The 22,517-nt window shown below is 34.4% G+C and overlaps 1 protein-coding gene across 1 annotated transcript in view; it reads left to right on the top strand.

Moving 5' to 3' along the window:
* Positions 1 to 22,517, top strand: part of MYH15 (myosin heavy chain 15) — a 92,427-nt gene that overhangs the window by 20,130 nt on the left and 49,780 nt on the right. The window contains exons 12-21 of the mRNA XM_087937409.1: positions 479 to 617; positions 4,333 to 4,451; positions 5,549 to 5,698; positions 6,340 to 6,510; positions 7,148 to 7,327; positions 9,883 to 10,015; positions 12,481 to 12,548; positions 14,770 to 14,857; positions 14,966 to 15,083; positions 16,044 to 16,167. Of these exons, the coding sequence (XP_087793535.1) occupies positions 479 to 617; positions 4,333 to 4,451; positions 5,549 to 5,698; positions 6,340 to 6,510; positions 7,148 to 7,327; positions 9,883 to 10,015; positions 12,481 to 12,548; positions 14,770 to 14,857; positions 14,966 to 15,083; positions 16,044 to 16,167 (1,290 nt within the window). The remainder of the gene's footprint in view (positions 1 to 478; positions 618 to 4,332; positions 4,452 to 5,548; positions 5,699 to 6,339; positions 6,511 to 7,147; positions 7,328 to 9,882; positions 10,016 to 12,480; positions 12,549 to 14,769; positions 14,858 to 14,965; positions 15,084 to 16,043; positions 16,168 to 22,517) is intronic.

Here is a 22,517-nt window from a genome sequence, read left to right as displayed (position 1 = left end):
GCCCTCAGCAGTGTGAAGATAATACTGAATGTACAAGACAAATAGCCTTTTATAAACCTGTCTTAAATACATTTATCCAACCTCATTTTAAAGCTATTTAAGTTATCAATATTAAAATATTTTAATAAATATATATCCAGAATGTATTTAGGGAATCTGTTTCCCAATTTGAGCACTGTGCTCCCCCTAGAATTTGCCTAATTGTCTTTTCCAAAGCATTTTGTTAAATGATGTGCTTCTTTTAAATTTATTTTCCAAATCCCTTAATGTGCTCTTAATGTTACTAACTGTTCCATCAGGATCAGGAAATAGAACCTGAATAAGACTTTTCCAACAGTTTCAGCTTGAATTTTTAATACCAGAAGAAACACAGTAATACCAGCAGTGGTCTAAGACAATTTTGGAAAACAAAGTGGCATGTAACTCAGGAAACAAATAACAAAAGCATGTTTTTTTTTCTTTTTAAAATTTTTAACAGCAAGCCATGGATATTTTGGGTTTTGTTGCGGAAGAAAAATACGGTGCCTACAAACTCACTGGTGCAATTTTGCACTTTGGAGACATGAAATTTAAACAGAGACCCAGGGAAGAGCAGGCAGAAGCTGATGGCACAGAGAGTAAGTATTTTCTTTCTTATTTACCAACAGCATTCCTTTTCTTGTTTTGTAATATTACCGTTGTTTTTCCTCCCTAATATTATTCCCACATAGAAATCAAACTTCTTTGTGGGATTCTGTCTATAGACAGTATGCTGCAGTTGGACACAATCTGAACATATGGTCCATGGGAGTGGATTGATATATGATGCCCGGGAAAGAAAACAGCATAGCTTTCAAAGACTGAAAAACATTAATTACATAAAAAGTGCCCTGGATAATTTTCTCACTGTTTGCTGAGCACTTAACAGAGATTAAAATTCCCACACTTAACTCCTCACGCTCCCAATTCAAAATATTCTAAGATTCCAATCATTCCTTAATTAGAAAAAAAGTAATAAGTAGTTTTTGTGAGTGTTGCCTTACCCATCATTTACCTTTACCCAGCATTCTCCAACATACAATACAATATACAATAGGGTCTTCTCCAAGGCAAGGCGTATATTCTGTGAATCCTTTGGTTGATTCTCTTGTGCCATATATTGAAGCTGAATTTACAAATTACGCATACAAAGTGTACATGATACAAACCATGCTGTTTTGCTCACATTCACTTTTTACAAGACATAATTACCCATGTAAAATATGCAGAATCTGTGAAGACAATACTCTATTCATACTCGATAGGTAGTTTGTTCTGTAATCACTTCAGAATCAGCTATTGCCCCCAATCAGTAGCTAATTTTTACATGATAATGTCTTCCAGACAATAGTCTAAATTATGATCTTATTGTGCCCATTATCTACATTTTCAGAGTAATACCTGCAAAAATCACCTTGTATTCAATAGAATACACATTGAATTCTTTCTGAGCAATCTGTTTCTCAGTGTCATGAAAGAACTTCTAGGCATGCAGGTGATCAGATCACACTAATTAATTACCTATGGTGAGAGGTCTAAAGATGTATGTGGTCCCCAAAAGCTTCAGTGTAGTCCTCAATATGACTTCTCCTAGGTCAACTTTAATGGAACAGATGGCAGGTAATTAAATTAGGGCTGTGTGGTTCTTTGGATTAAATTTTGAAAAGTTACTGAGGGGGTGCAAATAGAGCAGCTGTCAGGTCTAATTAAGAATCAACACCTTTGAAAAATATCTCTCACTTTCCTTTTCTCTTGCCTTTGAACTGAAATGGACTCCTTGTGACTTTAGGGAAATCTGTCTATATATAACTAAAACTCTCACCTTTAACTGGGAAAAATGGTGCATCTTAGGACAATTTTTGAACCAAGATACCTCAAACAGGCTGACTTACAGAATGTGTCCAAAATCTGGGGCCCATGATTTTCAAGAATCCATATGTTTGGAGAAGTTGTGGCTGCTTCAGTGCTATTGGTTGCTGTGGTACTGCTACTGCAATCACATGATCTTCATTGGCAACATACCATGACAGTTTCCCAGCCAGTTTTGCAATACCTCACTCTTTGAACCCTACCTTTGAATTGTTTGAACCCTATCTTTGCTTTCTTTTGCAATGGTTATTCTACTTTATATGCAGGTGTTTATATTATATTTTTATATTTTGCAATTTTTTCCCCTAGTTCTTTCTTTTCTCTTCTGTCAGCAATGTCTTCTATACAGTTTTTTTTTTATCAGCAATTGTTAAGTCTGGGGTGTTATGTAACAGGTGATTGCCTGAATTCTATTGTCCCAGAGCATCTTAGCTTTTTAATTTTCTATTACTTTGTTTTGTGGTCCCACCAGCTCTTGCTTACAAGTTTATTACCGTGTTTCTCATATAATAAGGCCCAGTCTTATTTTTTTTTGAGCCCCCCCAAAATGGCTAGGCCGTCTTAATTCTCCCCCCCTTGCATTTTCGGGTGGGCAGCGATGGCTTGGACATTGACCTCGGCGTTGGTGGGGCACTTCGTATCAGGGTCAACGCAGGCAGCACCATATCCAGGTGTGCAACAAATGTACTTCCTAATGGCAAGCCCCCCCCACCATTCCCCCATTTTGCATGTTTTAATATAGGCCTTAATTTGGTGGGAGGGGCTTAATTTCATTTCATGCCTATTAAACATGCTGGGACTTCCTATTGGGGGAGGCCATATTGTTGGAGAAACAGGGTATTACTATGGTTGATTGCAGTTTCGATTGGATTTGGCATTTTTATCAACTATTGAATCCTTCTGGAGGTAGATGTTGTTGTTTGATGGTGTTATCATTGTAGGTTATAAGCTGTACCAGTAGCTATTTTGAATCTCTTTCTCATGCCCTCTTCTTTTTCTTTTTCAGAACTGAATTTCATTTACTTTTTCTTAGCAGCTCTTCTTATAGTTTTTGCACATCTTTGACAAGGCTACTTCTGCACTCCTCTCCATATTCCACTCCCAGGTTTTCAAAATGGGTTACATAGAACCATCTTGCTCGAATTTTCCTTTAACAACAATGTATAAAGTTGATTGGGCTAATAGGTCATGATTGTTCTCTGAAAAAACGATTGCATTTGTGCTCTTTCATCAGTTAAAATTAAAAATTAAAAACCTGTAATGGAATCAGTCTAAAAAAAGTTTTTCAGATTGTATAAAAAAGATGATGTAGAAAAGATATACTGTCCCAGTGTCCTATATGTCTTAAGATGTCCAGGCCACACTAGCACAACATTGGCTCTGTTTAGTATAAATCAGAATGAGAACTTCTAAGAAAGTTTATCCATAATCACAAAGATGGGTGCAAGTTCACATAAATGTATGCACCTTTAAACATGGTTGTATGCAGGAGTTCAGAAATTTGAACCTGAATAATTCCCCCCCTCAAATTTCCACTAATGTCTCAATTAGAATAAGAATAAACAGTTACAGCATTGCTTTGCATTAGATGATTTTTCTTATTATTTCTGTTCATGTAACTATGGCTTACATTTGTATTTTTTAAAAAATTAAATCTTGTTCAATGTCTCATCTTTTGATATACCTGACAATTGCAAATATTGCTTCAGTAAGTAAAATAAATATATGTCTATTCTCCCAAAGTGCTACTGTATATGAACTGCTTATTCATTTTTCATTTTCTTCTTCTGTTTTATTGTTCTCCACCGTGGGTGATCTAGGTAGAAAAATACCATATTTTGAAATAATCATAATTATAAGACAGCTAGAATTTCAGCTACTCTACCATCAGTTAATTTTCTTTTTCTGCAAGCACTGTTGATCAGGCCCATCTTCTTGGCCTCCGCATTATCATTTCTGTGTAACTGAGATTATACATTTTCTGAGCTGTAATGCTGACAAGTGTATGTTCTGCCAAGTGTCAAGATTTTTCTGTTGAGGTAAATAAACGTCAACATAACAATAACTAGACTTCAAAGTATTAGTATTGGATCCATGATAAACCTAAAGTAGCTTTAGGAAAAACATATGACAGAAGTATTTTATTCTACTAGATGTTTTACATTAAATATAATTTTAGCTCACAATGATTATCAGCTGAGCTAGTAGTTGTATTATGGTTAATACCTGCTTGTATCATACACTTCATATTATTCCTCTACTCTGGAATTCTCTTCTAGAATATGTTATAGAAAACAAACAAGCTATATCTGAAAAATCATTCTAAACTAAAAAAATATTTTTAAAATTTGTATCCTGCCTTTATTACTTTTACAAATAAGGCTGCAGACATATCCAATACTCTTCCTTCTCCTATTTTACCTATTGAAATGCTGTTTCTTTCAGGTGCTGACAAGGCTGCTTATCTAATGGGAGTTAACTCTTCTGATATGCTTAAGGGTTTGGTGCATCCAAGAGTGAAAGTTGGAAATGAGTATGTCACTAAAGGCCAAAGTGTAGAACAGGTGAGAAATCCTTAAACCACATAATCCATCAAGACACCTCTTTCATATTCAGTTGATTCTTCTGTAAACAGAAGTATTATTACAAATATTTGTATTTTTATTCCTACTGCTACAATTGCCCAATATTTCCCATACCATAACTATAGCTTTTGAATGATCCAGTCAGCACCTGAATATAGTGCTCAATGATCACCAGATCAAGCTAAATGGACAAGATTTATTATATGATTTCAGGTTTCAACAAGGTTCATATGAAATTTGTCAAAGTGTTATAAAACTTTAGGCAAATCTATGTTTCTCTCCATAACTGCAGAACCTTAGTATAAGCTAGTCACAATGAAAAAAATAAATCTTTGATGGATACTTTGGTTCCACCATCTAAGAATCCTTCTGTGGAAGCTTACAAATCTACTGCTTCCAACTGTACACCAAACATTGAGTGGTAGAACTAAGACTGCAAATTCCTATCATTCTGAACAGGAATACTGCACAACACTCGAGGCTGCCTAACTCTAAAGAACAATAAACTATGGAGCACATTTTAATGCAAATTTCAATTCAGGAAAGAAATATATAGTTTGGGCACAAGAAAGCAAAATTACTTTGTGGCATTTCAATATTTTTTTTCAAAGTGAATCTGAAAAAAATATGTGGTTGTTTTAAGGCACTTTACTCATTAAAGTGAATGTGATTCTTAAATGCACCCAAATAGAAGGATCCTTTTTCAGGCTCATAAAACACAGGTTGCTATAAGCAATAGCAAAGATGTACAGTATAAAACACTCTTGAATCATTTCAAAGCATTCACAGTCCTAGTAAACCAAGCTAATATTCCATATATATTGATGTAATGCCATACAGTTCATTTATTGACATTTTAATGATTTTACTGAGCAGTAGAAAAATGGGAGATTAGCAAATATTGTACAGTTCTAAGAATGGGTCTGTTATAGCTTAAGTTATCAGTGTATTCACCAATAAAAGCTATTCCACAGCAGAAAGAGAAGCAATGAGTTTTAACAAATATTTCTTGCAGATAATAAACTTCATTACATTCTTCACTATATACCCAGCCATTGTTTCTTATGTTTCCTTAGGTTACCTATGCTGTTGGAGCTTTATCTAAGGCAGTATATGATAGAATGTTCAAGTGGCTTGTTACTCGCATAAATAAGACTTTGGACACTAAATTACCAAGACAATTCTTCATTGGAGTATTAGACATTGCTGGCTTTGAGATCTTTGATGTGAGTAATTGAAACCAAAAATGTCCACAAAAGAGCATGTTAATTTAAGTTAGCAGACTTTAACCAAGTATTTGTTTGTAAAATTTTATTAAAAGTCTACCCCACTTATTAGGCAATAACTAGTCAGAAGATTTCTTTGTTAAAATAGTTTTCAGGAATCTTCATAAACCATGCCTTCCAGTTGTATTAGACTTAAGCACTCATAATATCTTTTGTGATGACTTAGTGTTATGTTTAAAGCCCAACATTACTAGAAAGCATCAGATTGGTGAAGCTTGACTAGCACCTTGGAAAACTAGAAATGCAACTAATATTAAAATCTTGATTGCTTCCTGGAATCACTGATCTAATGTAAAATTAATATTAGTGGGACAAGGATGACTTTGGTTCATATCTTTGTGAAACATGTCTGAATAATTAGCTTAGCAGACTTTGTTAATTAAATCAATGATTCTAGCTGTTTAAAAAAAATGGCTACAATATTTAGGCATATTAAAACAGACCTTATATATAAAGAAATTCAAATTTTACCAACAAGCCATACAGATATTTTGTCTTAGTTACTCTGTTTGATTCTAAACAATTTGTTCTCTCTCTCTCTCTCTCTCTCCCTCCTTCTCTCTCTCTTTGCCTTCCTGAAGTATAACAGTTTTGAACAACTTTGCATTAATTTCACAAATGAAAAATTGCAACAATTTTTCAATCATCACATGTTTGTCTTGGAGCAAGAAGAGTACAAAAAGGAAGGCATTGACTGGGAGTTCATTGACTTTGGATTGGATCTACAGGCTTGCATTGATCTAATTGAAAAGGTACTAAAATTCTTCTAAGTCTCTGACTGTAAATTAATTTAAAAGGTTGAACTAGCACTATGCCTTTGTCAATTTTTTTCCAATAGTTATAACAAGCCTGCACAACCTTTGGGTTGGCAAGTTAAATGTACTTAAATGTGTTTACATTATGCCCATCATATTCTGATTTTTCTATTTAGGATTAAAGGAATTAAAGAGAATGATCAATTCTTAGCAGACCATTACTAACAACTTGTAGTTTTATGGGTCACAAAGCATATAGATCTGAGTATAAAGTGCTTTAGTGTCTATCTCTTTCATTGAGACAAATATGTCAGCCCATCAAAGTATTTTGAAAGTGAAAACATCAATATTATGTCAGAAACTGGGATAAAATTTAACATCTTCACATGCTATGTCAACAAGTTTTATAGCAGATGGAAAGAATAATAGATTAATGGTTATGAAAAAAAACCCAGTTCTGTACTAGTAGCATTCATTGCTGGCAACATACTGTGTATGATTGGAACAACATACTCCTAAAGCAGTTCCCATTGATTGTATTGGCTTAGTATTTTAGAACTGTGGAACAACTGGAAGAGACAAATTTGGGAAGGCTGTCATTGTTTGTTTATTATTCTGTTTTTATTGTTTACAGCCTCTGGGCATCCTTTCTATTCTTGAAGAGGAATGCATGTTTCCAAAAGCTACAGATATGACCTTTAAAGCCAAACTCTATGACAATCACCTTGGCAAATCTCCCAATCTGCAGAAACCAAGGCCTGACAAAAAAAGGAAATATGAAGCACATTTTGAACTTCTTCACTATGCTGGAGTGGTAGGGTCTTCCTTTCTTCTTTCTTTCCTTCCTTCCTTCCTTCCTTCCTTCCTTCCTTCCTTCCTTCCTTCCTTCCTTCCTTCCTTCCTTCCTTCCTTCCTTCCTCCCATCCTCCATCCCTCTCTCCCTCCCTCCCTTCCTTTGCAGTTGGAAACACCATAGAAAGTTTCTCTTCTGTGGCATCACTTTCTGTAAACTTATATCCTATGGGGAATTAAATGCCATGGAACAATGAAGCACAGTGGAATTGGAAGATGAGAAGAGTGAAAAAATGTTTTTGGCAAAAAGAGAAACTGGCATTTTGAAAAGGCTGGCATTTGAAGTGGAAATGTTTTGAGTCTCCTTTTTGCACTAGAAATGTATATCTTAGAATTCAGCAAATAAGAATCAGAATACCACTTTTAGTATACTTTATGCCTATTTCTTCTCACTTTTATATTTTGATAAAATTCATGCAATGTAATGTACAAGAAATGCTTGGATAGGCCAGTCAGAAATACACAACCTTTGGGCGACAAAGCACACTCAACATTTTTGAATAGGACTGGAGTTTGGTGTAGATTATCAAGTTTTGTTTTGTTTTTTTAACCTCAAAGTGACACAGATGAGCTTTTATTTTTCAGCAACCATGTATGGAAAAGGCTCCAAGGACTGCAAAAGAGAGAGCTGTACACACAAAAATACTGATTTATTAATATGTTAACTAAAAGCAGGCCAGCCAGTTTATGGTTTAGTATTTTGTATGCATCAGGCCATTTTTTAGTTCATCTACAAAAATATTAGGAAAAAAATCCTTTTAAAGAAGGTTGATAGTCTAGTACAGAAGTATGCAGTATTTTGATCCAAAGTGGGCAAAACAGCTTTCAATGTGTCATTCACTCCTTAGCTTTACCTGTTAGAAACAACTGCAATGAGATGCTTCTACTGTGCAGATTCAAGAAAATGTTTGATTAAGTCAAAATGACGTTATGGTTGAGATGACTCATACAGCAGCACTGCATTACTTTGGTCTCTCCGTTTTCATTTGGAAAGAAAGAGTTTGCCCATGTGGATCAAGAACTCACAGTGTTTATGGAGATACTTCCTGAATATTAAGGGCTCACTCCTCAAAAAGTTACTATAACTTAGGAAAAAGAAAAAGACAAGAGCAGGATGAAAGTTAATATTTGGTTAATTAAATACAGTAAATCAGATAAACATAGTTAATGTGACAAATGTCAAACTAAGAATTAATATTTTATGGCAATTTGGAAAGATCTGAAGTCCACAGACTGCCATATGGAGATACAAATAGCATAGCCCTCATTATGATGAATTAAGTGTAACTTAGTGCAGAACATCTTTGTTATTAATGACTGAGAGAAAATGAAATGCTGGGAAACCAGGCAGAATAATGGGAAAATGAATATTCTGGAGGTATGATATGTTACCAAGATCAATTATCCCAAAGGTGCTTTTTCAAGAGGCAACTGGACTTTCTGGCTTTTCTTTGAAGACATTTCGCTTCTCAACCAAGAAGTTTTTTAGCTCTGACAAGATGGTGGGGAATGAAAGGATTTATACTCCTTGCAGACAGTTGGTCATTTGCATTCTTTTAGCAAGTTGTTAAGGTCACCTGGATGTTTATCTGTGTCCTCAAGGTCACCTGGGTAGTGCAAATGGGTGTGGAGGCTCCTTGGAACTGTTGAAAGGACTGTGTTGTAGACTGGAGATAGATGATGTCGTATCCCTCCCTCTCTGTTGAGAGAGGCTGTTCAATGTTGTTGTAGATCGCCTCTTTAACCTCTCTTTCAAGGCCTCAATAACTCAATGTGGCCTCAATAACTCTCTAAAAGAATGCAAATGACCAGCTGTCTGCAAGGAGTATAAATTCTTCCATTCTCCACCATCCAGTCAAAGCTGAAGAAGCTTCTTGATGAGAAGTGAAATGTCTTCAAAGAAATACCAAGTTGCCTCTTGAAAAAGCATCTTTGTGACAATTATGACTATGAGAATCTCCATAGACAAGATCAATCATATTTTAGTCACCATTTAAAGATAGAAAAACACAATACCTTTTCCCATATAAAGTTCATCTAGTGACTGTTCGAAGGTACAATGCCACTGAAAAAAGTGACTTATGACTATTTTTCATACTTAGAATCATTGCAGCATCCCCATAGTCATGTGATTAAAATTCAGAAGCTTGGCAATTGACTCATATTTATGATGGTTATAGTATTCTGAGGTCATGTGATCACCTTTTTTGACTTTCAGACAAGCAAAGTCAGGAAAGCTAAATTCACTTAACAACCATGTTACTAACTTAACAATGGCAGTGATTCATTTAACAACTGTGGCAAGAATGGTCGTACAATGAGGCACAATTCTTTTAACAACCATCTCATTTAGCAATAGAAATGTTGAGCTCCATTGCTGTTGTAAGTTGAAGATTACCTATACTTCATAGCTCAAAACTAAATATAGAATTGATGTCAAATTAAAAAAGAACAATTGATTGGGTAGTTTAGTTTCTAGTTTGTTGGCTCAAAATTTCTTTTTGATGCTTCTTTTAGGTGCCCTATAACATAATTGGTTGGCTTGAGAAAAATAAAGACCCTCTCAATGAAACTGTGGTGGGTATTTTTCAGAAATCTTCCAACAAACTTCTGTCCAGTCTATTTGAAAATTATGTCAGTTCTGACAGTGGTAAGTGGAATAACCATATATTTTATTTTTTACATCACATATTAGAAAATGTGGCTAATAAATGTATTAGCTTATGATCATGGAATATTTGACAGTGGAAAATATTAGATACATAAACATTTCTCTGGGGAGCAGAGTAAGAATAATTCAAATTGTTGGTACCTCATTAAGTCTGTTTGCTGGCTCTGATTGAATGATAATTATTAAGCAGATATTAAAGGGTGCTTTATATATAAAGATACATTTCACAACTAAATATTGCCTATTAGAACTGGAGTAGAAGCAGTAGTTTGGAATTATAAGGAAGAAAATTCAGAGAGATGTTTCCTTAATGTATGTACTGTCAGCTAATGGAGTAGGCTTTCAATGATTGGCAAGTTCTCCTTTATGATAATCTTCAAATAAATAAAGAGATGCTCTAGTAGATGCTACTATGTGGAGCAGGAGATTGGACACAATGGCTTCTATGGTTTCCTGTATTTTTATACTATTTGTGCTACTCAGAGATTATATTATTTTATAATTTTTGAGTAGCACAGGCATTTGTAAATCAGCTATATTATAAGGTATACATATGAGGAAGCTAAGATAATCAATAGTTTTGATCAATAAAGGAGAATATTTGTAGCTCAGGGTTGAAATGAGGGGTTTGCTTACCTCACTCCTCTCTAGCACTAATGATGTTACCTAGTTTGGGTAATAAAATGTTTGCAAGAAAACAAACAATCTTAGAGAGCATTAAGGACACATATACATATAGTTTTGAAGAATGAACATTCTTCAAAATGTAAATTCATATTTCAAGAACGCAAAATAATCCATACAGAAGGGATGTTTTATAGTTCAGAGGTATAAATCCTGTAGGTGTACTGTAGATATGCATTGTTGCAAACAAATTGGATGCAGGCCAATATATTTAGTAACACAGAAATTGCACACACACACATACACACACACACACATATTATCTTTATCTATCTATCTACCTATCATCTGTCTGTCTATCTATCTATCTATCTATCTATCTATCTATCTATCTATCTATCTTATCTACACACATTTGAATACACAGCTACATCTGTTTAATTTTGCCTTAGAGTAATCTTGAAGTCAGCCCTTATGTTTGATAAACCATGGTTTATGGCTGAGTATAATGGATAACAATAGCTATTGTGGCTCCTTTAACCAATCATGATTAAACTAACCATGACTTAGTGTCACAACTCATATACAGTAGTTTATGTATGAGTCAAACAAGTGAAAGCAAATTGTGCCTCATTTTTTAGAACTGCATACAATTATTGTACATGGGTCATTAGTTGATAATGGTTGTGTATATTATGAATTTTAAGGGGCATTATAGGAATTCATTCTCAGTGGACACTAGCTATATGTTTCTAATAAAACAAAAGTAAGACAGTTTATACACAGACGCTCATAAATAAGTTAAATAAGGATGTGCCTTTAGTTATAAAAACATCTTTTGTTCTAAAATATTGTACATTTGATAAATAAAGAACAAAGTTAACTACTTTACAAATCTTTTGTTATGGAGATTGATTATTTAGTAGTTATTTGTAGAAACCAAATATCCACATATTACACATTTTTACATCACAATTTCTCAAAACTAAAATGACATCACTTACACCAATTAACCATATGATCAGCATAATTCCAATTAGGCATTGTCTATACCAATTTCACTGAGGGTTACATCAGGTTTGTTTTGACCTTGGGGGCCCAGGATGGGCATGGCCAGAGTAGGTGTGGCCAGCTTGATGTCACTCGTGTTGAGGTGCCTGTGGTGGCCCAAGTGCTCTGCCAGCAAAAATGGGCTCCCAAGCTCCATTTTTGGCTGCGACAGCCTCCTGTAACCCTCTGCCAGCATAAACAGAACCTGGGAGGGCCTCCCACGGCCCTCGCATGCTCTGTTTTCAGCTGAAATGGCCTCCTGCAATCTTCTGCCAATGAAAATGGAGCTCAAGAGGACCTCCCTCAGCCGTCCTGAGCTCCATTTTCACTGGCAGATGCACCGTGGGCCAGTCCTTTGCTTTTTCCAGGGCAGCCCCACAGGCCAGATCTAAGTACCCCGCAGACCAGATCCGGCCCCTGGGCCTTGAGTTTGACATCCCAGGTCTATACAGTAACTCTTGGACACAGAGCTTTCATGGAAGATCAATTCTAATTGATAGTTGACATCAATAGTTTTTATCAATACTTGACATCAAGGGATGGTTGCTTCTGGCCCAAGATTGGACTCTAGTTGAATAGAGGAAGTTCAAAAAAACAAGCAGCCACAAAGATTTGCCTAACATTTTAACACTGAAAATACCACTGAACCAAAAGAAATCTGTTTGTTGTTTCTAAAATACTCCTAAACTTCTAAATCACGTAAAACATCTGTGGTTATATGTTAGTGCTGTAATGAGAAGTTAATTCTGTTTTTTTCCTTTTATTTCAAGTTGATCAAAGTGGAGAGAAGAAACGCAAGAAAGGGGCTTCCTTCCAGACAGTGTCATCAATGCATAAAGTAATTTTACATTCACTTTTTAAGTATAACATCTCATTTATTTTCTTTCACTACTGCAGAAATAACATATTCAGATTAAACAGAACAATAATTAAACATTCATTTTACAAGGTTTGAATTTTCAGCATGTTCACTTAGAAAAGGACTACTTCTTAAAATAATTATATGAATACTTAAAGTTCCACAGGATTCATTGTTACTTTTCATGGCAACCGGTGGTTAGATTTCTCAGAATTAGATCAGTGACCAAAGGCACTTCCCAGTCATCTGGATTCTTTTTCAAAGGTAGCTGGCATGTCTGCTTTCTTAAGAGTAATTGGACAGCATTTACCTTTTAGGAGTTCACAATATAATCTGAAATTTTTAAAGCTTTGCTAATATATAATGCTAAACCATAATGTAGGGATTATTAAAATGCAAATCTACTTATGCAACAGGCCATAATTCCTTGTTTAGCAAACTATGGCCCAAAGTCCCTGGTAAATAATACATACTGAGAATCAAAGATTTGGATCTTTGGTTTTGATACTTTACCAGCATAGGTGGCTATTTTCACAGAAGATATGAAAGAACCTTGCTTATGTTCTATATATTAGGTAATATTTTTGCCACTGATAAAATTTGTGACTTAACCCAAATTGTAGAAAATGTGCAATTCTGGATAAAAGTGCAACTTCTGCTTGTCACACTCAAATATATAAATAGAATAACTGCTAAATAATCAAAGATCACACTTTCAAGAGTGTATATTATGTGTTTAATTTTGTTTGTATTTCTTTTCAGTGTTAGCATTTAATACAGAAGATAGGTCTTACTTCAATGTATTTAATTCATTAAAATTATCAGATACCTCTGTTCAGTCAGAATATGTTATAAGAAAAAAAATCTGCAAGATCATTTTGGCCCAGCAGTCCTCAATATGTGGTGTAAAAGAGCAGGAACAGATCTTGCTAGAAAGTCCAGATTGCCTGATTGAACAACAAAAAGATGGTGGGTGGGTAAAACTGACAAATAACTTAGTTTGCTTGTTTAGAATCATAGAATTATAGGGATGGAAAGGAGCTTGGTGGGCTTCTAATCCAATTCTGCTCAAGGCAGGAGACTTCTACTATCCCAAATTGGTTGCTATTTAAACAAATAATAGTTTAGAATAGAATCGAGTTGAACCGGTCCTTGGAGGTCTTCTAATCCAGTCCCCTGCTCAAGGCAGGAGAACCTCTATTATTCCAGATAAGTGGCTGTCTAGTCTCTTCTTAAAAACCTCCAATGATGTAGCATCCATGGTATCTGAAGACAAGCTATTCCACTGGTTAAGTGTCCTCACTGTTAGGAAGTTTCTCCTCAATTCCAGGTTGCTTCTCTCTTTGGTTAGTTTCCAACCATTGTGTCTTGTTTAAAGTTTAAAATTGGATGGTGTGGTGTACACGGTATATAACCTTTTTCCGGAAAAAAGGCTGCATCCAGTCTGTAAATAGTATGTGGAAGATCTTATGCCAGAAGTATTGAGAAAAAAAATTATAAATAGGTAAAAGGGACTAGGACAAAAGTCTTATTTTCATTTCAAAATGTGATTTCATTTCATTTAAATGTGAATACCCAGCTAACAACTTCAGTACCTCATATTTAATATGTTATCCCTTCTGCTAGGCTAACAGTTATAATTTGCATCTCATGATGATTCTGGAATTCTGGGAAGTACACATAGTATTTTTGGAAGTTACAGGCAATTATGAGGCCTCAGGTTGTGTGGCATAAACTAAACACAGTGTAATCCAAGACAGGCATCATAACAATACACTTTCACTTTTAGAAAGCAGATGTTTCTAATTTTCTTCAGTGGAAGAAATGTTATTTGAATACTCAAGCCCAAAACTCACCCAAATTCATTATCATATGATATAACGTTATTATTTAGCATTGTATCTAAATCATAACAAAATAAGAATACTTAACTCTAAGTGAAAACTTGAATAGACAGCAGAGAACTGATGTACGCTTCATTTTAGGACTACAGTTAGTGTCCTATAAAGTTAGTATGGTAATTTATGATGTAACTCTTCCAAAAATAATTGCTTTCTTCAGTAAATTTCCCCACATGACATGGCCAAAGTAAGTGAGATGCAGTTTTGTGATTCAAATGTTTAAATGATTTAAAAGTTTCATGATATAAATGGCAATTTATACTCTCTCTAATTCTATCGTTTATTCTCTGTGTATTTAGGAAAATTTAAACAAATTGATGACTAATTTACGATCTACATCTCCTCACTTTGTGCGATGCATTATTCCCAATGAAACAAAAACTCCAGGTAAAACTCTTAGAATATGTTTTGTTTTTAATACTTAATCTAAGGGTGGGAAAATCTTGCTTTTAAGCATGTGTATATAGGAATGCATTTATTATCCTATCATTTCAGGGGCAATGGATGCTTTCCTTGTCCTCCATCAACTTCGCTGTAATGGTGTTTTGGAAGGAATCCGCATTTGCCGCAAAGGCTTTCCTAATAGAGTGATTTATGCTGACTTTAAACAAAGGTATTGTGAAAACCAATGGCACAGTCAAATTGTTTGATTTGCAGAACTGATATTTGTTCTTTAGTAGCATCTCAGTAGATCTAGTTCTTTTTTTCTGGTCAAACTGTTTTTGAATAAAAAAATAAAATGCAAGATATAGTTTAGAATATACAATGGTTCACATTCAAAGAGGACAAAAGGATGTTTATGATTCCACAGAATGCACTACATATGTAGCACCCATCCAGTGGTGGGATTCAATTTTTTTTTACTACCGTTTCTGTGGGTGTGGCTTGGTGGGCGTGGCAAGGGAAGGATACTGTAAAATCTCCAGTCTTTTGCCAGTTCTCCAAACTACTCAAAATTTCCTCTACTGGTTCTCCAGAACTGGTCAGAACCTGCTGAATACCACCTCTGCACCCATCTCAACTTCCAAAAATAAACACATTTTCCCAGAAAGGCATAAATTTGTGGTTCCTCAGCTTGGCTGCCTTCAAATCTAACAGTTAGAATTTTCAGTCTGCATGGATGGTGGCCCAGAATGAGTTAAACGTTCTGGCTGGTGCAGTTACAGCATCTCCAAAGAGCACCAGATTGAGAAAGATTGATGTAGACATATTTGATTAGATGGACAAAGTGTCTGGGTTCACTAAACATACTTAATCTGGTTACATTTTTGTGTTCGTATAGTAATGAAATCTTAATCATATCCTATGAATTGTCACAATCTGCCAAATCACAAAAAACTAATCCAGATTAAAACCAATCAAGTTATATACATGTTTTAAATAAATAAATAAGCTTAGTATGCTGTGTAAATAAAGTACTATCTCTACATTTTTTACTGAAGTATTAAGCTTGTTGTGGAAAGGCAGTCACTGTGAGGTATTAGTAGACTTCCTGATTCTTAAATCAAAGAAGGAATTACACCATGATTTGGAGTTTAATTCTTTCTGTCTGTTATTTATTTGCTCTAACCAGATATCGCATCCTGAATCCTTCTGCAATTCCAGAGGACAAGTTTGTGGACAGCAGAAAAGCTGCTGAAAAATTACTGGGTTCTTTGGATATTGATCATAGCCAGTACCGCTTTGGGCACACCAAGGTAAAACAGTTCACGTAATCCAGCAATGGAGAAAATGGAAAGACATGTTCCTAGTTGGTATCTGGATCAAAACTCTTTTAGAATGAAATAACTATTATAAGGGAGAGTTGGAATAACCCTTAATTTATGTTGTTTAATCATGTATCTCCTCATATACAGCCCTATTGATAAGGTCTGTTTGCATTATGTTTGGGCAGAATAGTTTTATCTCAAGAAGGAAAGGAGATATTTAAAATGGATCAACTATAAGATCCATAGCCTTGCTTTCTATAGGTAGACATTGAGATTTCAATTAATTGTATGAATCTTTTAATGCAAAAGAAAAGTTTGATCCTGTGGATTTATAGTCATCCTTGAAATCCTTCTACAGTGCTTTGTCCCCCAACTCTGAAGAAACAGACAACATTTCTCCAATTTTTTTCTAGATTCTCTATTGGCTTCTTTGCACGGTGGAGTAGTTCCATTATAAATAGCTTACCAGAATGCTATTATGGTTCAAATAAAAATAAAGGGAAAAGCATATCTGTGTAATTTGGGTCCAAATGTTTTACTGTATCCAGGCTGGCAATAAATACATAAAGGGAGAAGCATTTATGTAGTGCCTTGGTTAAGGATCAGCTACATTCGGGTCCAAATGGTGTTATTATATCTGGGCTGCAAATCAGTCAGCGTTCATATATTTGAAAAAGACCATTTTTAATATCAACTGAGACCATTTCTCCACTAGTAATATAGAAAATCTTCTAGCATTACCTGGCCATAGTAATGATATAAAACCTGCCTTTTTTCTTATATGGCACAATGGTAGTTGAATTACTGTAGAAGCCTTTATAAATCACTAACAGAAATCCAGCCTTAAGTTTCATTTAAAACTCCTGCTGGTTGCCAACCTGATATTCATACAGATATGCAAAATGTTGTAATATTTATTCCCATTTAAATTTCCTAAATGTCAATTAAAACTTGAGCAGGATGCTTTTAAAACTTTCAAAAGCTTTTCTTTTTCAATGACAGAGTCTATTTGTTTATTGTATATATGGAATGTGACAGGAAATCAAAGTAGCAAATAACCTTTGGGTTTATATTTATATTAGTTTCCTTGCCTCAAATAAAGTACTGAAAGATAATTTCAATTATACCTGATACTGTCTTTGATACTTTGATACTTCTGATATATTTGATACTGTCAAATATTAGATGGGCCATCCTCAGTCCTGAGCCCCGAGCTTTCCAATGATTGCCTTTTCCTTGCACCAAAGCCAAAAGATTAACAACCTATCCATTTGTCAAAGAACCACAGTGGAAGAAAGATAGTGGCTATTATTACTTGCCTTTGTGCCCATATAGCACTTGTGAAATCTAGCACTTTCTCTTCCTTCATGAATCTACCTCCTCTCCTGCTTACACCTACCTCTCTACTTAACACATAGCTTTAAACATACTGCTAGCCTAGAAGAGCAGGTAATTATTAATTTGCTGCTGCTCCTGTCAACTGTAGTTTAGCTGGCATATTTTAATTAAGTTCCAGAAGAGATGAGCTTTTGCATTAGAATAAAAAAAATCCATGACTTAGCTTTCCTCCTTCTAATATATTCATTTTTAGAAATTATATTACATCCTTCATAGAATCCTAGAGTTGGAAGGGAAAAGCTGCTGTGTTGCATGTGTACTACCCAGAAGAAGATATATTTTCATTGCTAGATTGTCTGGCCTTCTACATTGCAGAATATGGCTCAGTGACTAGATAAATTTCATTTAGCAATGAGATATTATGTTTACAATTATTTGATTATACACATTGTTATTATATTTACACTTATTTGTATATACACATACATATAACTTTGCTTCTGTAAGTAGTTGTAAGAGTAAGCAGCACAGTAAGCAATCTGTCACTATGTGTCTTAGTTTCAGTCCCAATTCTAAACCAATTTTAACAGTTTTATTACATCTGTACACCTAAGATTGCTGCTGCAGTATTCTCAGCCTTCTGTTCTCAATCTCCTTAGGGTCATCAACATCTTTTCTAGCCTCCAATTTCTAGCCCCCAATCATTTTACTACCTTTCTTTGAACTTATTCCAAGTGAACGATAATGAAAGCGATAATATGGAACTATTATATCATGTGTTTTGGAGATCTTACTTCTTTTGATACAGCCTAAATTTGCAACTTCCTTCCTTCGTCCCTTCAATTTTCTTAGTAAGCTTTTTCAGAAGTAGTTTGTCACTGCCCCCTTCCTAGGGCTGAGAGAAAGTGACTAGGCAAGATCACTCACAGTCTCTCAGTTTCTAGCCTGATGGTTAACTACTACATCAAATAAATTCTGTTTTAAGATATTTTTCAGGAAAAATATTATAAGCCAGATATGTCTCATCCAAAAGCTGTACAATTATTTTTTTCTTTCCAAAGTGAGTTTTTCATTTGTGTCTTAAATTTATTATTTTACTTGCAGCCTATTTCTCTCTGAATATCATTTTAGTTTATTATAATAAATAATATCTATCCCATTCAATTTTCTGCCATCTGCAAATTTGATAAACATTTCTCCATTTCTATATCTAAATCATTTGTAAAAATATTGAAGAATTGAGGACCAAGTCCTGAGTTATCTTATTCTTTTTTTTTTTGAAATAAATTTTATTGAATTTACAATTAAAAACATATCGACAATACATACAGGAAAAAAAAAAGAACATCTGGGCTAGCAAACCGGAGAAAGAAGAGAGTAAAGGGTGTAGAAGAAAAAAGAGGGAAAGAAACGAGTAAGAGATGAAAGGGATACTACTAAAAGCAAACAGTATCTTTTTTGACAGTCTGTAAGATCCATTTCATCTAAATTAATTCAAATACGCTCATCTCGTCTACTATACTTAAATTGCCCTTTATCTTTTAGTCCGTTTATCTCTGGCTTAACCAATTGTACCAAGAATTCCAATTATTATAGAATGTTGAGGACTCTTTGTTTTTTAAGGCTACCGTCAGTTTGTCCATTTCTGCACATTCACATATTTTCTGAATTACCATTTGTTCTGTAGGAGTATACGGTGATTTCCAGCACTGAGCAAATGCTAATCTAGCCGCCGTTAAAATATGAATTGTTACATATTTCATCTTTTTGGATAAATGTTTGTCAGAGATCCCTAGTAGGAAGAACTCTGGTTTATATTCTATTTGTTCTTTAGTTATCTCCTCCAACCATTTTCTAATTTTTTGCCAATATCTCTGGGTTTCTTTGCAGGACCACCACATGTGAAAAAAGGTTCCTTCTGAGCTTTTACACTTCCAACATTTTGGGCTTGTGTTAGGGTTCATTTTCGCCAGTCTCGAAGGGGGCAAGTGCCATCTGTAAAACATTTTATATGTGTTTTCTTTGTACGCTGCCGATTTTGTAATCTTAATATTCCTGTTCCAAATCCTTTCCCATTCTGATAATGTGATATTTCTTCCAACATTCCTGCTCCAGGCTAACATATTCCCTTTGACTATCTCTTGCTCTAGTTCTACTTCCAATAAATATTTATAAAATTTAGATATGTTCTTTTTGTTTGGTCCTAATAAAATTTTATCTAAGTGCTGCAGTTTGCTATTAATTCCAAAATCTTTCATGTCTTGTTTGTATCTGCTATAAATTTGCATATATAACCACTGATCTATTTTGAATCCCTGTTCCTGTAATTCTTGTCGAGTTTTTAATTTTCCTAGCGGATCTAGTAAATCTTTATATTTGATCATTTTTGTTATGTCCAAATTATTGGGACGTACCATTGCCTCCATTGTTAATAGCCAGATCGGAATTTTTAGATAGTGTTTTTTACAATTTTTTTTCCAATTAGTTAATAATGAGTCCCTAATAAGGTGTCTGTGAAAGTAAGACTGCTTAGGTTTCCCCACTTCCCATAAGAAGGCATGCCAGCCTCTCTGGAGATCATACCCTTCTAGAGCTAAAGTTATTTTATTAAGTAGGTTCACCCAATCTTTTAACCATAATAAAATAGCTGCCAAATAATATAATTCCCAATTTGGAAGAGCTAGACCCCCTCTGCTTTTCGAATCTTGTAAGGCCTTGACATTGATCCTGGCTTTTTTCTCCTGCCAAATAAATTTGAGTGTTGTCTTGTTTAATTCTTCGAAAAAAATTTTGGGTAACTTAATTGGGATTGTCTGAAATAAATAAAGAAATTTTGGTAATATGTTCATTTTAATCGAGGCAATCCTGCCCAATAGAGAAAGCTGCAGCTTATTCCAAGATTCCAAGTCTTTCTTTTTTTGTTGAAGTAATTTATCATAATTGTTCTCCTTGAGTGATTTACCTTGTGGTGTTAGCCATATTCCTAAGTATTTGACCCTTTTTGTTACTTGTATCCCCATCATTGTTTCTAATTCTTCCTTCTGAGTTTCTGTTAAATTTTTGGTCATTAATTTTGTCTTTTTTCTATTAATTTTTAAACCTGCCACAATGCCAAATTGTTCTAATTCCTTTATTAGATTATATCCTTTTTCCATAGGTCCCTCCAGAAAAAAGACCATATCATCAGCAAACGCTTGTAATTTATATTCTTCTGATTTGACTCTCCTTTAATTTCAGGATTTTGTCTAATACGCATTAAAAGTGATTCTAGGGCAAATATAAAAAGGAGAGGAGAAAGAGGGCAGCCCTGTCTAACCCCTTTTTCTATATTAATTGGACCTGTTTGTTCGCCATTGATTAGTATGTTAGCCTGTTGTGTATTATAAATTGTTGTTATAATGTTTTCAAATTTAGTACCGAGACTCATATTGTAAATTTTTTGAATTAGAAAGTGCCAATTTAAGTTGTCAAATGCTTTCTCGGCATCTAAAAACATCAGTGCGAATTGTTTTTCAGGATGGGCTTCATAATATTCTAAAACGTCGATGACAGTTCCTAAGTTGTTCTTTATTTGACGGGACGGAAGAAATCCATTTTGATCTTCGTGGTTATATGGGTTTAAAACTTGTTTTACTCTATTTGCTATAATCGAAGTGAATAATTTGTAGTCGGCATTTAAAAGTGAAATCGGTCTATAATTGTTAATGTATCTATGATCTGCATCCTCCTTCGGGATTAGCGAAATCAACGCCCCCCTCCACGAGTGTGGCATCTTAGCTACCAGAAGTACCTCATTAAACACCTCCAGCATCAGTGGTCCTACTAGTTCCATTATAGCTTTATATAGTTCTGCCGGAATCCCATCTGGTCCTGGAGATTTGTTATTGCTTTGATTCTCCATTGCTGACTTCAGTTCAGACCATGTGATATCTTTATTTAATAATTCTATCCCTTCCTCTCCGATTGCTTTATCATTCATATCCTCTAAGTAGGTTCTTATTTTATCTTCATTCACTTCTTCCTTTTTATATAATCTTTGAAAATAATTGTAAATAATATCTTTTTTCTTCTCTATTTCATGTTGTAAGACACTTTTCTCATCCATTAGTTGATATATCAATCTCTTTTCTTTCTCTTTTTTAAGTTTATGGGATAGCCATCTTCCTGGTTTATTTGCATACTCAAAATAGGTTTGTTTGGACATTTTCAATTTAACTTCTATTTTGTCTTGTTCAAGTAAGTTCAACTTATGTTTAATTGTTATTAACTGATTTTGAATTCTCTGATTTTTAGGAGTTTCTTATAGTTGTGTTTCTAATTCTTTAATTTGTTGTTGTAATTCATTTTGTTGGGCATGTGTTCTTTTATTTCTCATGGCATTATAAGATATTGTTTTCTCCATTTCTATATCTAAATCATTTGTAAAAATATTGAAGAATTGAGGACCGAGTCCTGAGTTATCTTATTCAAGGCCTCAATGCCCAGTCCATCTTCAAGAAAACTTTGTCTGTGGTCCCAGAATCCAAATCTCTCCTATATAGTCACAATTTCCATGTCATAGTTTATTTATAATATTTGCATTTTCCTTCCCCTGTCTTTTTCACAGCCTGGAAAAGTAGAATGGAATACTGTTTGAATCCTCAGTGTCACTTTTTTAAAATGTCTGCTGAAAATTAAGTAGTGATTTTTTAAAAATTGGACCTATCATTAGGACTAAATGGCAATTTTTTATAAGGAAAAAGCCTAATGGAAAATATACATTCTAAGCTCTATAGTATTTGCTTTTACAATTTTTAATTTAAAGAAAAATGAAATACATTTTTATATTTCAAGAGTCAATAGTAATTCCAATTATTTAATTAACCACCTTATACAATATCTAAAGCAGCATTAAGATTTCACACTCTACTATTTTTATCTTGCTATTGCAATGTGCTGATACAACTATTATTATGCCCTTACACTGTTGTGCTTTGTTACATGTCTGAAACTGATTTATG

Source organism: Pseudonaja textilis, chromosome 7, assembly GCF_049901715.1.
Source record: "Pseudonaja textilis isolate UNSWEBS1 chromosome 7, rPseTex1.2, whole genome shotgun sequence".
In the NCBI taxonomy this organism is placed as follows: Eukaryota; Metazoa; Chordata; class Lepidosauria; order Squamata; family Elapidae; genus Pseudonaja; species Pseudonaja textilis.
The sequence above is the reverse complement of the archived record's forward strand: the minus strand, read 5'-3'. Positions and strand labels throughout refer to the sequence as shown.